Genomic DNA, 16922 nt, shown 5'->3' on the forward strand with positions numbered 1-16922 from the left:
ACAGGGGAACTATTGGTAAGAGATGGGCTCTCGCCCAAGTAATTCATTGGCTCTATGAAACCAAAGCTAAGCCTATCTTGTTTTACGGAACTCTGTAGCTCGTTTCTGTAACTCTTCTCTACCGATTATTTCTCTACTGGTAGAAAATATACGTCATTCTCTACTATCCATTAGCAGTAGAGAACAAGACGGCGAATTCAAATATGAATTCGCCTTGGTAGAGAATTGTTACAGGAACAAGCTACTGGTCTGCTTGAGAAGGGTACACTTGCTAAGCGACTAGAGCGCGTACAGCGGATTGCCCCAATCGGTATTAGTTGGACATGAAGAACTTAACTCCTACACAAGCACTTAACATCTTCCTAAGCATTGAGCTTATAGCTATTACAGGCAGAATTGTCGCAGCCCTAACTGCCATTGTGCTCAGGGACACAGGGTGGTTAACTGGCTCGAAAACTGGACACTGTGGAGTTCTGGAGGGCTTTGATTTCATCGCTGACCAGACAGATAACTGCGCCTCCCATATGATAAAGATTAGCATAAACATAAACATAAAGCAAATAATTAAAGATAAAGAAAATGATAGATACAAAGATATACATATATAGATAGAGATGCGAAGAACTGAAGATAAGGATATTTTATGTCAAATTATGTTGCTCACTTCAACTCACCACATTTCACCTCAACTAAATTCGCCCTCAACTCAATTCGCTTCAACTCCCCTCAATTCACCTCAACCCACCTTAACTCCCTCAACTTAATTTTAGTGGCTTTGAATTTCAAGCACTGGGCGAACACTAGTTATTATTATGAGGGTATTTTTTTAATTTTAAATTTTACTTAAGCCCAGATAGAGCTTTTTTACAACCCTATCAGAGCTTTTTTAAACGTCTTAAACATTTTATATTATATTATTATATAGTAACCCTACATCTACATCACTGATGCTGAAAACAGCGCACGCGGACAGAACTTTTCAAAGCTCTCTGTAGGTTTTATATCGGTGGTGGGCATCAGCTTGCCCGCTGGCAATGCTCTTTCAAGCTTTCTATACTAAATGTATACAAAGCTTGAAAGAGCTTTGCCCGCGGGCAGGCCGGTGCCCACCACCGTTTTATATGGACGCACACAGAGTAAAAGCTCTCTCTGATCTACATACATATGTATTCTTACCTCTGATGCACATGAATTGTAACCATCGTCTCAAAGCGTATACGATCCAATTTCGATAAATCCTTCACAGTCAAATCAATGAAATAGTTAAGTAAATTGAGAAATTTCGCATTCGTACGCTTCATGATTAACCGATCGGTGCGACATTTACGCAAAGCATATTCCGAATCGCGTGTCCAAAGCAATTGTACGCCTATTAAACCAGCTTGACCGCAATAGGCGGGGAACTCTTCCACGAAAATGAATTCAGGGTCGCTTAAGCTTTGTGCCATACTAGCCAATATGGTGCGCATTGTGTCTTGCATTTCTTTTAATAGCTTGCCGAGCCATATTTCAACGCTGCCAGAGCATTGTACAGGAGTTTCGAAGGCTACTTTTTCGTTATTCATGGAGTTCATGACTATCATAACGTCGTTCGTTTTCTCTTGGAAGTCCACCTAGAAAACGAAAAATATCTGCTAGTAATGAAACTTTTACCAAAACTAATCGCCAACACTTACTATTGCGATTGCATCAAATATACTAAGCAAATGTGGTTGTATTGTTGTCGGATCAGAGGCTTGCCCGAGTATCTCGAGCAGCACTGGATCCGAAATAAAGAAGAAACGTGGAAATAGCAAACGTTTGGATTCCAAATAGCCTAAATGAAAGGCAAATATATAAATGCAACTGAGATTTGTGTATATGCCTCAATGACGTCATACCTGTCAATGACTTCTGACACGTCTCCAACTGGTCCAGCAACCATGTCAGACTTGTTGCCAATGTATCATCGCCCGTGCAACACTCCACCGCATTTGGTACTTCACGCGCTCTATACATAATCTTCACATAATTTTTATCGATATTAGTAAAACGTTTCGCTTCCAGTGGCAACTGCTTCGAGATGTCACCACCCACAAAGACGGCCTCCAAATAAATCCACAAATTCTGTGTCATCAACCATTTTTCCAATATCTCGCCGGTATTCACCAATTTCGATAGCCACAGTTGTATGTCTTTTTTAAATGCTGCATTGTAACGATTTGAAGCCAAAGAATTCATCACCATCAAGCTGTCTTCCAGAGTGGCAATAATGTCCAGCGTCTCCTGGCCTTTCAATACGAGTTCGCCGCGATTCTTGAACTGACCCAGTTGCAAATTGACAACAGACCAATCGGCAATCACTTGCTTTAATTTCGCCTCAATATCCAATTCTTTGCCTGCGCCCACGCAAATGTCCTCCACCTCGTCCTTGTATTTCAAGATCGGTGCTTCTAGCAACTTGCCGAGCGTGAATTTAGCGCTGCTCGGATCAAATTCGGTCTTGAGTAGTGCATTGAGTCGCACCCAATGACGCTCTTTCATTGCCTTATTGGTCATCAGTTCCAGCAGTGGGCATGTCTCATTGAAATCATCGATTTTGTTTTTGAGGTCAATAAACGCAGGCCATGACTGCATACCTTTGGGTAATTTGCGGCACCTTTGAGCGAACGAAAAGTATAACGAAATAAGGACAATATTTAGAAAAAGTGGAAGAGACCAATTAGAAGATATTTATTACATAACATCACTTGAAATTTACAGAAAGCTCCAAAGGCAAGTCGAGGCCTAACTCTCGTGAGTCTGACTGGCGATTTCATAGCCACTTCTTTTAAGTGAAGATCGATGGGGGATCAGGTTGTAAATTGCACCTGTTACTCCCGCACATTGTTTGTTAAGTCCGCGCCACCAGGATTGACGAGGTCCAAGTAATCTTGGATCAAATAACAGGGGGAATCCAGAAATATACCGCTCACCAAAAGTGCAAATTTATCAACATAGACCATCGCACGGTAGTCTTTAAGCAGCAGCTCTTCTAGCAGGTCGCTTACGATCACAATTCAAAGAAGTGGTGAGAGAACGCCTCCCTAGGTATTCCACTTAATTACCCTACGCAAGAGGGTGGCACTGCCGCGCTACACCGTGACAGCACTATCGCAGAGTAGGCGGTATATGAGCTCAACTAAGTCTAATTCGCGATCGTGTGCAGGACGGTCTCAGCCGACCTACCCACGATGCATGCGGGTCACTAGGAATCTTGAATATAATATGCAGATCAATATCCTCTCTAGGAGATGTAAGCCTTATTTTAATTCTTACTCTGTATGCTTCTTAACAATTCCAGCTTTGCCAAATTATATGGATTCACATAACTTAATTTTTTAGTCTCAGAAAGTTCCGTATCATTAGATCTTCCCGTTTGGTGTATGCGAAAGCTATTGAGAGTAAGTGAAAACCATTTGACCTAATAACCCTAAAAACTATCAATGAAGAAGGCGAGGTTTAAAGCTAAAAGGCCAGGCTTTATTTCTCGGTAGGATGCGTAGGTCTTGGCTTTAAAAAATATTCTTTGGCGCGAAGATCTGTAACCTCTTAGTAAGAGTAGATTTTTATGCCATATATGCTCATTTTTTATCTCTTCGTAGGAAAGGCAGAGTTCTATTAAGGGCAGCGAACCTTCGGGTTTATGGCTTTAATTTGTACATTAAGAGGATTCCCTGATGATGATTTATAATTTAATTAGCTGATCTCTTGTATAGAACAGTTCGAGCTCGGTAAAGCAATTACCCCGATTTAGATGGCCTTCTATTCCACACATGCAATTATTTGATTTATTCACTCACCTCACTTGGAAGTCAGCCAACTCGGCGCTAATTTTTTCAATATCCACTTCCGACCAAGGCATTTCATAATAGTCCGCAATGGTCTTCAACACTTGAATATACAACAAATACAACCGGTTTAGATAGTTAAATTCACGTTTACGCTGATGCAGCAGTGGATAGTCCGTGATTGGTAGACCAAAGAGTTTTTCACCACTATTATACATTTCATATTTACGCCACAACTCATCGAATTGACCCTGAAACAGGAATACACGATCACTAGCCTCCTTTGCCGAAATGCCCTCAACCATGGGACCATTTGCTTCGAAATCGATATTGAATTGCTCGAAAGCTTTGACAAACTGAGCAATACCCTCGTTCAGCTCACGCAGCAAAGGACCTTCCATGTCCGAAATGCGTTGAGAAGTTTTCTTTGCCTGAAGGTTTTAATTAAATTTCTATTGTAATTAATGTGAAATCTAAAATAAGCACAAACTCACATTCTCCAACATTTTATTAAAAGCCAATTGTAAGCTATCCACCTTATCATAATCATCTTGCGGCACAAAAATGTTGTATTGTGAGAAGAGCGCATAAGTGTCGGTAATCAATTGTAGATTCATATCCATGCTAAGAAAGGGAGTATATTAGTGTTCAAAGACTTTACGATAGTCCAAGGTATGAAGATACTTACGTTATAAAGTTATCGCGTATTTTTTCGAGACAATTCATAGCCTGTCGCACATCATCCAGATCGTTTATGGGTTTACTTAGAACAATCTCCATTTCAGTTATAAAATCGACCATTTCATCCAACTGTTTCTTGTACTGGGCACTCAATAATTGACCCAGCATGACTTTCCATTTCTTTGATTCCTCCACATATTTCACTATAGCCTTTTCTGTTAGGGAAGGGAAAATAGTATAGTATCAGGAATCTGTATATTGGATCTGCATAGATACATACCCATTCTTATTTCAATTGGTCCGATCACTTTTTTTGCCGGCATTTCTTCCAGATCCGTGGTGATTTTATCATAATAAATAAATTTATCACGTATATCCACTGTCAACGGATTCGTATCCACAAAATCCTGTATAATTTGCTCACGATCTGCGCTCCATAAATATTTGAATTTGTTAAAGGTTTCCTAGAGTGACCGATCAGCAAAACTTTTGTAATAAAGTAAGGCACAAATATAAACATTTACAGCGTGCTACTTACCGTTAAAAACTCATCCACATCATGCTTGTACAACATTAGACCATTCGCTAGATTCGTAGTTGCACGAATGATGTCCTTGTGATCGACAACATAGCGAAAATACGCGCGATCATAACGATTCTCGTCTATAGAAATACAATAGAAAAAGTTTATGTATGTATATACATCTTCAGCTATCAAATCTATTTTGTATTCTTTGCGCGTCCATATCAAATCTGTAGAGCTTTACAGGTCGATTCTGGCTAAGATAGTTAGTTGCAAGTCTTTTGTAAGACAATTTAAAGACATTAGGCAAGATAGTTTAAAAGATTTTGTTTATTCTGGGGCAAAAGTTTTACAAACGAAAGCTGCCTTGCCAACTTTCATGGTGAAAAGCTCTTTTGATTATTATTACCTTCCTTTTATTAGCTCGGGATGTAACTATGTAATATTGATGCGCCTAAAAGATGCAGCGATTTCTATTCTCAAGTTACATACCTGATGACAGTACGAATGGCAATTATAATCGGGAGGTTTTAGTTTTTAAACTATAATTTTTATTACAGATAGCAGTTGTATATCATTTTGTTCGCGCTACTGCACCGAGTGAGCAAAGCACTAGCGTGCTATTCGAGAGATCCGAGGTTCGAGTGCTCGGTCAGCAGAACTTTTTTTTCTTTTCTTAAATTAATTTTTTTCGAGTTAAGTTTTCAAATTTTATTGTTTTAAAAAGAAAAAAACTATTTATTATTTTTTGATTTCATTTAATTTTTATAAACTTTTTTTCTCTTTCTAAGTTAATTTTTAGATATTATCGCTATTAAAAGAATATTTTTTTTAATTTTCATTACTTTTTAGAAACATATTTTTCTTGTTTTTTTATTTAGTAATTTTCAGATTTTGTTTGTTTTTATTTCATTTCATTTTTATGAACTAATTTTTTATTTAATTTTCTTTTTATTGTAATTTAAAGTTATGTACTTCCTAATTCTTTATAAAATGATAAAAAAGATAGGAAGAATTAGTTGGCCAGCAAAAAAGCTTAAAATGCCATCTCCAATTTTAAATTGAAATTATAAATTCATTTCAATATCCTTTAAAAAATTAATGATTGATTTATATGCTTTCTTCTTCTTCTTATTTGGCGCTGTAACCGCCTAAGCGATTTTGGCCGAGTCCAAAACAGCACGCCAGTCATTTCTCTTCTCCAACATAAGATTAAAGAAATCACACGAAAGGGAGTCCCCTTGTCTGAAACCTCGTTTGGTATCAAACGGCTCGGAGAGGTCCTTCCCTATTCTGACGGAGCTGTTGGTATTGCTCAACGTCATTTTACACAGCCGTATTAGTTTCGCGGGGATACCAAATTCAGACATCGCGGCATAAAGGCAACTTCTTTTCGTGCTATCGAAAGCGGCTTTGAAATCGACAAATAGATGGTGTGTGTCGATCCTATTCTCGCGGGTCTTTTCCAAGATTTGGCGTATTGTGAATACCTGATCTATGGTGGATTTTCCAGGCCTAAAGCCACACTGATAAGGTCCAATCAGCTCGTTGACGGTGGGCTTCAGTCTTTCGCACAATACGCTTGATAAGACCTTGTAACCTATGCTTAGAAGGCTAATTCCGCGGTAGTTGGCGCGTATGGCGTGGTCGCCTTTCTTGTGGATTGGGCAGAGCACACTTAAATTCCAGTCGTCGGGCATGCGTTCATCTGACCATATTCTGCATACGAGCTGATGCATGCACCTCATCAGCTCCTCGCCGCCGTACTTGAATAGCTCGGCTGGCAGGCCGTCAGCTCCAGCAGCTTTGTTGTTTTTCAGCCGCGTAATCGCTATTCGTACCTCGTCATAGTCAGGCGGTGGGACAGCTACTCCATCATCATCGACAGGGGACTCGGGTTCGTCTTCCTCACTACTTTCAGCGCTGCTACCATTCAGTAGGTTATAAAAGTGTTCCCTCCACAATTTAAGTATATTCTGGACATCGGTCACTAGGTCGCCATTGTTGTTCTTACAGGAGTTCGCCCCGGTCTTGAAACCTTCCGTAAGTCGCCTAACCCTCTGGTAGAATTTTCGGGCGTTCTTCCTGTCGGCCAGCATCTCAAGCTCTTCGCACTCACGTATTTCGGCCTCTCTCTTCTTATTGCGGCAAATACGTCTCGCTTCCTTCTTCAGTTCCCTATAACGGTCCCACATGGCTCGCGTTGCGCCCGATCGCAGCGTGGCCCTGTAGGCGGCATCTTTTTTCTCTGCGGCTTCTTGACATTCCTCATCGTACCAGTTGTTCTTTCGGGCTCGCTGAAATCCAACTACTTCTTCGGCGGCGGTACTTAATGATCGGGAAATGTGGTTCCACTGCTCGCGTACGTCGGATTGTTGAAGAGTGCTCTCAGAGAGCAGGTGTGTGAGTCGAGTGGCGAATAAATTGGCAGTCCGTTGTGATTGCAGCTTTTCGACGTTAAGCTTTCCTTGCATTGTTGGGCGCACATTTTTTGCTGCACAGAGGCGGGTTCGTATCTTGGCTACAACAAGATAGTGGTCCGAGTCGATGTTTGGCCCTCGGAGTGTACGTACGTCCAAAACGCTTGAAGCATGCCTTCCGTCTATCACAACATGATCGATTTGGTTTCTCGTTTTTCGATCTGGAGACAGCCATGTAGCTTGGTGGATGTTCTTATGCTGGAACCTAGTACTACATATTACCATATTTCGGGCCCCGGCGAAGTCGATCAGCCTCAGTCCGTTATCGGACGTTTCGTCGTGGAGGCTGAATTTTCCGACAGTGGCGCCTTGGCCACCTTGGCATTAAAATCGCCAAGCACGATTTTGACATCGTGTCGGGGCAGCGCTCATATGTACGTTCCAAGCGCTCATAGAAGAGATCCTTGGACGCCTCATCCTTCTCTTCCGTCGGGGCATGGGCGCAGATGAGCGAGATGTTGAAGAATCTAGCTTTGATGCGGATTGTGGCTAGACGTTCGTCCACCGGGGTGAACGCCAGTACTCGGCGACGGAGTCTCTCTCCTACCACGAATCCAACACCGAATTTGCGATCCTTTACGTGGCAACTGTAGTAGACGTCGCAAGGCTTCACGCTTACGTTACCTTGCCCAGTCCATCGCATTTCTTGGATGGCGGTGATGTCAGCCTTTGTCTTCCCGAGGACATCAACCAGCCGGGCAGAGGCACCTTCCCCATTAAGGGTCCGGATATTCCAGGTGCATACCCTTAAATCATAGTCCTTTATACGTTTGCCGTGGTCGTCATCAGAAAAAGGAGGTCTCATCCGAGGCTGTTTGCTTCTTTTCATTGGGCGGGGTTTTAACGTGGCGGGACCCAAACCCAGCGCATTTATATGCTTTACCATTAGCATTTTGATGAAATTCAATTAATGATGAACTATTTTTGAGTATTGGATATTTAACACGTGAATTATTATGTTTGTTACATTTGAAAATTATATGTTCAATATCTTCAACTGTATTACAAGATTCGGAATTTGGATTTTGAAAAATATTCATTATTGATATATGTAATTTTCCTTTAATTTTAAGGAACGCATTTTATTTTTTTCTTTTTTAATGTACTATTATATTTTTTCTTTTTTAATTTAATTTTCTTTTAGTTTCTAATTTTAAATCTTATTGGTTTAAAAACGAACACATTTTTTAATATCATTTAATTTAGAAACTTATTTTATATATTTTTTTCTTTTTTTTTCTTAATTTAATTTTTTTGTTTTTTTTTGTCACATTTTCCTTTAATTTATAGTTTTTAATGCTTTAAAAAGAAAAATATTTTTTATTTCATTTAATTTTTAGAAAACATATTGCTAAAAGACAAACAAAATAACGCTAAAACCCCTTCGTTAGCAGAGCTTTCAATTAGTCTGTTGAAAGACAGAAAAGAACTTTCAGGATAATTGCCAGAATTGCCAGTTTCTTACGAAAGATTTTTGTCTTTCGAAAGACTGTGGTGAATTGAAAGAAAATTGCCAGAATCGCGCTGTTAAAAAGCTTATTGCCCGGAATATGTTTCGGCCGCAATTGATTTAAACCAGCAGCGACCAGGTAGAGCTTTTACCCTGTGCGCGCTCATATTAAATCGACCTAAATAAAATACGTAAGTCCATTGATTTCATATGAGGGCGCGCAGGGTGAAAGCTTTATCTGGTCGTCTCTGATTTATGAATAAATCCACTTACCGACAGTTACACGCCTCACGCGTCGCTCCAGTGTTTTTGCTTGTCGGCCCCAGGTCGAAATGAAATAATTTATCTCGGTGCAAACTTGTATGGCTGCATGAAAGTGGGTTTGCATCGATTCTAGACTGGGATCTATCGCACAACCCGTCTCCAAATCTATATCCATAGTTGTGTAGAGTATCGGCTGCATTGGATCGGTACGCCAGTTCGTTCTAAGGTAGAGAAGATGCATATAAGAATTTAATAAGGAAGATAAATAGACATTAAACTAGATATGCACTGCCACCTAACGGATCTATTGTGCAGTCTACTCTTCAAAATACTTGGTCTAATTTTGGAGTTCCCAGCAAGTTTATGTCCATACTCAAAAGCACTTTTCATCTCCGTAGTCAATTTATATAGGGCAGTAGTGCTTTCGGACCCTCCCACCCTGTGAACGCGCTGGTTGCGATCCAAAGGAATCTGCTTCAGAGTGTTCAGAGAGAAGTTAAGCCTTAACTACTAGGCCTGCATGATTAAGCTAGCGAGTATTCTCTTCTTCTGAATATCGAAATGAAGTTTACCCGCTCACTTCTTCACGCCTATGGAACCTATGATAGAGCAGGTGTCCCTCAACGTACTTCGTCAGTACTGAAGTACTACATATCCCAGTTATTGAATAAATGCAGCGGCCATACGAGTGATCGCCTAAGCTCTCAGATCTCTAGCTCGATGATACACTCTCACGGGAGGTTCTGAAACTGATCTCCTTACTTTGGCAGACTAGGTGGATACTCAGCCCAACACCTTGCTTAGCTTTGTTAAAAAGTCTGCTCACCTCCTTTCTAAGTGCTTTGAGTTTCCAAGACTTCTAGATTTTCTGAAGATGTTAGGTTTAAAGATTCGCTTTAAGCTTCTTCTCAAAAATTATTCAACCCTGTGAAACCATTCTGTTTTTTCTCGTAAACTTCCGGAAAAACGCCGCCGGCTTCGGTCTATTAGTGGATATATGTATCCGAAGACTTTGAAGAATGTGGATGTGACGCTTATACCCAAGGCGGGAAAAGCCTCTCCTAAGGATTTAAGACCTATCAGCCCCTCTTTCCCTCATTGAGGACCTTGGCTGACGGACTTTTTCTATTTTAAGGGCAGATCAGTGGGCTCTGACTTGTATTCAATTGTTATAGTTAAAGAAATATCTTTTAAGAACAAAGGCTTCGTGGTTGATGACTTCATCGAGATCGAGGACGCTTTTAATTCCGTGCTACTAAAATCGATATGAAAAGCCTGACTAATCTAGGAATCGGGAACATTTCATCAAGCTCCGATACAAAAGAGTCAGGAAGTTCGCTCACCCTTCCTCTGGATCGTCGTCGTCAACGACATCTAGGAGAGGCCGCCGGTTAATTTCCTATGCTGACGAGGTTCACTCATTGCAAGAGAAGAGTTTCTGGACTCTGTATAATTCGTTGCGAGGGTACTTCAACTTAGTTACAACCCAGCTACTACCTATACTATCTATCTGTCTATCTGTCTTAAAACTCCTCCTCGTCTCCTAACAACTTCCGCTTTAAAGACGCTTGCTTCATTACTCACCTCAATATTTTGTGTCGCACAAAGTCCAAAGAACGTTTAGAGCATTGCACCAATGTCAAAATCATTCTTGAATTATAGTATGAAAAAAGATCCATACAATCAGTACGTAAATGACTCAATTCATAACGCAAGCCTTCATAATTTCTGAACTGCAGACTTCTCAGTGCATCATCTGGAACCAGGTAGATTGTGCGATAGATCTTTTGAAATTGTATCCAATCCCATTTGTCAATAGGATAATTTCCCTCAACGCGCCAATTATTTTCGTTGAGCTTCTCCAATGGTAATTGGTAAACGCGTCGTCCTTTCGAATCGACTAGACCGAATTCCAATAAATCCACAAACATATTAATCAGATCAATAACGGCACGTTCAATGCACACCGAATTGCGCTCGATGATGGACTCTGCAAAGAAGAGTGTTATCAAGGTTAAGAAGTAAACTTCGCTATGAGCGTAACTAAGTCGTCACATACCTAACTCTGCACGCAATTTATTGCTCATTTCTAGATACTTTTCCGATGAGATGGGCTCTTTGGGTTGGTAAACGTATAAGAAATCGGTCAAATTTTCCATTTCCCTAACTACGCGTATCGTTTCAATATTCACCACAATCCTATAGAATGTCTCAACTTCATCGACTTTCTACAAAGGGAGAGAAATATGAAGCTATAATTTGAAAAAAACGGACCCCGGAGGAATAAGCACACTCACATCGTCAAGAGCTTGCACAAAATCTTCAAGATTTTCTGAGATCCAGGTAATAGATAACAGAGCTGGTTTGAACATTATGGAAATTTCTTGCAAGCGAAAACGCATAATATTTATGAACACTGACGAAATTGATTGTCGAAAATTATCGTAACGTTTAATAACTTCTTTGAGTTGAAGGGCTGGATCGAGAATCCGGTCTTTGCAGTAGGTTATAACGCTTGCTATATTGGGAACCTCTGGAAAATAAAAAAAGAACATTAATTTATAATATACACCCAAATTCATAAAAAAGAAGACTAAAACTCTTTTATAAATCGAAAATTTTTATGAAAATGTCTTTATTTTTTATGAATAAGGCCAGTAGATTTCAGAACTTATGAAATTAAAGATTGTCGTTTCTATCGGCCGTATTTTAAGCCGCAGCTGGCTTATTATTTGTGGGAGAGGTGGCTCTGGTTACCCTTCTCGATTTTGAGACGTGCACCACCTACTTCCGATCTAAGGTCCGTTGGCATAAGTAGGCCCTGCCACAGTCGAAGGCCTCTCGGGCCTCCTCTTCTTTGCTGAGGTTGGTGTTGCCGACTCGGTCGCAGATCTTTACCGCCGCTTTGAGTTGTGCTTTAGCCTTCAGCTTGAACCCTGGGAATCAGCTGTAGAGCGCAGAAGTATAATGCCATCAAGAACGCGAAACTTTACTCCAAACAGAAGAATATTTCGATGAAAGAATTCTCAACTTTAAATGTTCCCTTATCATTGGAATTTCTAGCTAGATTCAACCAAGGCACCGACACAGTGTTGCTAGTTGGGGGTGAGACCAATCGCTTATCTTTTGAGAAGTAGCGCTAGTTGCTCATCCCAAGTGCTTAGAGGTCCTTGTCACCTTTGTCCTTCCATTGCATTGTGATCACCCTGGCTTTCGTTGTCTACCCGCGGACTGCGAGTCGGAGTTCGCCTTTTGGCTCAACCACATCTGCTCCGCTTCCCTGGTTCCGTAGAACTACTCTTAGATATTGCTTTGTGGTTGGGGGAAAGTACTATTGACTCTCTATGAATATATTATTCCACTTGACGCAATTGCCTTAGTACATAGTTTTCTTTGACTCAAGCATGATATCTTCTACACTGTCTGTCAATCCATTTTCTTATACTCGGAATGAGCGTCCGTTTGTACCGCCGACACTAAGTGTGGCCACTTGTCGTAACTTCCTGCTGCTGCTCAAAACTATCTTAGATGTCTGATGTGCCTGCTCAGGGCCTGTTTCTGTCAGCCACCTTTACATCGCTTCACATTGATTGCCTCTTCTGCCAGCTTTTCAACCAACATGGCAACACCCTGTGTGGGTATACCATTCCTGAAAGCGAATTTCGCGTCTAATAGTCCTTTCGCAGCTACTAGCTACTCTTGTAAATTGTACGCTCTTTTTCCATCGCTTCTTATATATAAATGGTGATATGTTGAAGAACCTCCCGATGGGTTTCTAGCCTTGGGTGGGCGTACTAAGCACTGCTGCCTCCATATATCGGGTAACGTACTTTCGCCAAGGCACTCCTTGAACGAACGGATAGAGACATCTGGACTGGCCCTGGAGCTAAGATTGAGCACTCGATTTGGGATGGAATCGGGGTCTGGATATTTTCGGTCAATGTGAAAATTTTGCAGTAATTTCTGATTTTTTTTTCTTCTAAAAGTTGGCATTAACAATTTGTAATACCATTTCGAGGAATGTTATCTGTAGTCAAAACTACTGTTGTTTCCACATTTTTAGTAGCCACCATTTCCAGCCAGTTCCCAAAGATCTTGGTCCACGCTGTTGCATAGGCTCATATTAATTGACGCAAGCTTGAAACATACAGCTGGTTTTCCGTCGGCCCCAGGGACTTTGTTGTTCTTAGGCCTCATTTTTTCTGTTCTCACCTCGTATTTGGCACGGAGGCGAACATAAGCTTCATCTCTATACATTGCTGTAAGTTCTTCTTCTTCAAGCGCGCCACCTTTGCTGCCATTGGAAAAGGTTTAGAAGTGATTCTCCATTCCCCAGTGCTATCTGGATGTGTGCTTCATTTGCGGTGCGTCATTTCTGCCTGTCAGCATCACAAGCACTTTGTATTTCCGTCTTTCTGCATCTCCTTTCTTTCTCTTGAAAATTTACCTCTCCTTCCTATTCTTCTTTATGTATTGCATAATTTTCGCTTGTGTCGCTTTTTGCTCTCTGAACTAAAGGGGACTCATAGCTTCCAACAAGCGCTCCAAACTTCTTGAACCTGAATAGCTTAAGCTCTGTGTCGCTGAGGGCTGTCAGGATTTGTTAAAAGGTCTGGATCATTCAAGGACATTCAGATATAAGATTTTAAAGGAATCTTTTCCCCTGGACCTATGAGATCACGAAGCGAACTAATGATAAAATCAGTTCATCTAACACAATTTAACTTTACCATGGGTAAGAAGCTAAAAACGCAATTCTGCTAAAAATAGTTTTGGAGGCTATGCACAGTCATCTTAAGTCCTACACAAACGTTATCCTGATTCATTTTAAACTAACCTTTACTTTTTCGAGGAGTACCTACTGTGTTCTTTATAAAATTTTGCATACACATTCTTCTTACCCAATTTCAGCTTCCACATCCATTCGGTCTCCTTGATCAATTGTCTAATAGCCGGATCCAGATTGACTGTGTACTCGGCATACTCCTTGTGACACAGCAATATGGGCGAATTCAAAAGGCAACGCACTTCTTCAGCATAATCATACCAAGCCTTGTGATAGGTCATCTCATAGTGGCATATGATTCCATTCATATAGTTGTAATAGCGTACTGTACGCTGTGCCTTCTTGTGCGCCAAAACGCACTGCCTATACTTGAGCACCTTCATCGGTTCATCGATCTTTTTGAAAATCGAACGTATCCAAGTGATGCGACCAGCAACTGGTGGCATATTACGCCCTATAAATGGATTACCACGCTCCTCATTGTAGCTTCGGAAAGAGTTTTGGAAAGTTTTTAGAACATAAAATCTTAGTTCATTAAATGCCACTTACACATCCTTCAGCAAAAACATTTCCTTTTCCAGCATCTCAACAACTTCCAGGTAACGCCGATCCAAGCATAAGCACTCCAAGCCCAAATGCTCAAAACGTTGTAATATCAATATTACCGATTCGGCAATGGGTACATCAGCGATCTGTTGTTTTACGAATTGTTGCATGCCCACCTCTGCCTGTTCGACCTCCTTGATGAAGGCATTGTAGTCCTTATTGAACAAGTCAATGCGGTAATCGAGCGGATCGTATGGTTTCGAAGCGATGGTACTGCGCGCGCCCTTAATCTGCGCATTGAATTTCTCCATACCACTGATATTGATGCGATCCAACACTGAATATATTAACTCTGTATTGAATATATCTCTGATCTGCAAAAAATATGAGAGAGACTTTATATCGAAAAAAGAAGTTGTATCGCATAAGAAGCTGCACACCTTTTCGAGACGCGCTTGAAACTTCTGCAAGCAAGTAAATGTATAAACCTTTGAGACAATCCAAGGATTTTCATTTGCGAAGGCCATATCTTCAACGGTTTGCAAATAAATGGTCTTGTAGTATTCGATAATCTCATTGCATTTATTTATTTTTGCTATAACATTATTTGGTGGTAGATTCCAGAGCACCATGCGATCGCTATCCGTAAGATATCGGCGACTTGTCAATGTTAATTGATTTGAGATCTTCACAAAAAGGCCAGTCACATTGCTGGGGGTATTGAAGTAATGCGCTGTTTTCGAGACGTTACGTATCGCTACCATCAAACCGGGCAGGCTGCTAATGATTTCATCCGGCGAAGACCTAAATAGTCAGCCATAAAAGGAGACGTGAGCGAGGAGTGCTAGAGATGAATTTAAGTGGTGCATTTTTTACATTACCTATATAAGGGATCCCAAAACTTCTGCAGTGATGACATATACCGCACATTATCCTTGGCTTCGTTCAGCACTAAGGTCACCTGGTTGTCGATTTCCGCCCATTTCTGTTAAGTAAACAATGGCAAACAAAGCTAGAGTTCTAAGTATTTGTCGTCTACTAAGTTTAACGAATCTTCATTCACCTTCAGTAGCTTCGAGGAACGCGACAATATCAAACACTGTTTGTGATTGTTAAAGGCCCTCGATGATACAAATTCCATAATTGATGTATAACGCGCCAATTGCCGTCGCCAATTGACCAGCATTTGTAGTGGGCCAACATCGGGTGGATCGCGTAATATCTGCTTGCTTTCTACCAATATGCCCTGTATTTGACGCAACCACTGCGCAAAATAGCGCTCAACCAATCGTACACGTCCCACATCCTTGGCACTGGCTTCGATTTGAAATTTCACCAACAGCAAACCCTTGAAAAGTTCATGTGACACTTCGAAATTAACGCGCGTCGATACCGTAGCCTCAGACGATTGTAAAAATATATTATACATATTGAGTATGTGAAAGAATTTGCGCTTCTGCTCTGGTTCCGCAACGCCAAAATCTGTGACTACTTCCAAGGATGCGGTCAGCACGCGTTTCACAAACTCTTTGATGACATACAAACAATTGCCATCCTCGGTGGCCCAACGAAACATAGCCACCTCGTCGGAGACGGTACGATTCTCTATGGCTTTATTATTATTATTGCGATATATGATCACCCAAGCGCCTTTCATTTTAACAAGATCGCTCTTCAGGCAAATGGCCCTCTTTATGTTCGTATTTTTCAGTTTATCCTGATACCGACCCGATTCGGCGGGATAACCTTTCATATTTGTATAGGTAATCATGCAAGCGCGTGGTCCTTTGTCCTCGAATATGCCACTTAGTAGTTCCACAAAGGACTGATCGTCAACTAAACCCATAATTAATTCGTCTACATCTATATTCAGTAAATCGGCGGCGATCTCAATGACGTAGCGCTGATTGGCACCCAAAGCGGAGATGCGATGTTGGCGATATTCTTTAAGTACTTGAAAACGCTTGAACTCACTTTCTTCTCGTTCTTGGTCGGCGACGCTCAGACGTCGAGCTGTATGTTTCTGTATCGTGCGCGAAACGCCAAAAAGTTTGCCCAACTTATGGTAATTTTTCTCGCCGCTATCCATATTTCGTCACAATTAATTGATTTCGTAGCTATTTTTTCGTATTCTATGCCGGTATTTGAAAAATTCAATGCAAATATCAAAAGGAAAATTGCGTCCGTTTTGTAGGAAAAAATTTTTTCGAATGATTTTTTCCATTTGACGCAAGGTTTTGATTTGACATGAAAATTTATCGAATCCAGGCAAAGTCATGACCCTGCAAGCCACAGCTAACCAGTTGCCCCTGAAATTCAACAGATTTACACACACACTCGCAACTTTTTAGCTATGCTACCCACACATTTACAAATTTATTTT

The 16922-nt window shown here is 40.8% G+C and overlaps 1 protein-coding gene across 1 annotated transcript; it reads right to left on the minus strand.

Annotated features, from left to right (window-relative positions):
- Window positions 1-1172: 1172 nt before the first annotated feature.
- LOC118742023 (dynein heavy chain 8, axonemal-like) lies at window positions 1173-16685 on the minus strand. Its single transcript, XM_036473990.1, has 17 exons — window positions 15603-16685; window positions 15421-15524; window positions 14980-15343; window positions 14543-14913; window positions 14109-14479; window positions 11505-11740; window positions 11267-11435; window positions 10792-11197; window positions 9217-9428; window positions 5029-5153; window positions 4771-4954; window positions 4498-4705; window positions 4304-4433; window positions 3822-4240; window positions 1881-2638; window positions 1677-1816; window positions 1173-1613 (listed from the first exon to the last, which is right to left on the minus strand). The coding sequence occupies exons 1-17, from the start codon at window positions 16626-16628 to the stop codon at window positions 1173-1175; spliced, it is 5664 nt and encodes a 1887-aa protein (XP_036329883.1). The 5' UTR covers window positions 16629-16685.
- Window positions 16686-16922: the final 237 nt, after the last annotated feature.

Source organism: Rhagoletis pomonella, unplaced genomic scaffold (genome assembly GCF_013731165.1).
Source record: "Rhagoletis pomonella isolate Grant_MI unplaced genomic scaffold, Rhpom_1.0 Rhpom_scaffold_00006, whole genome shotgun sequence".
In the NCBI taxonomy this organism is placed as follows: Eukaryota; Metazoa; Arthropoda; class Insecta; order Diptera; family Tephritidae; genus Rhagoletis; species Rhagoletis pomonella.

What these genes read in the sequence shown, in the direction of transcription:
- LOC118742023 (XM_036473990.1), bottom strand. Translation starts at nt 16,628, where the DNA reads ATGGATAGCGGCGAGAAAAATTACCATAAGTTGGGCAAACTTTTTGGC. An exon ending in TAAATTGCGTGCAGAGTTAG is followed by an intron (nt 11,198 to 11,266) that starts GTATGTGACGAC and finishes TCTTCTTTGCAG; the next exon opens with AGTCCATCATCGAGCGCAAT. An exon ending in TATTTGATGCAATCGCAATA is followed by an intron (nt 1,614 to 1,676) that starts GTAAGTGTTGGC and finishes TTCGTTTTCTAG; the next exon opens with GTGGACTTCCAAGAGAAAAC.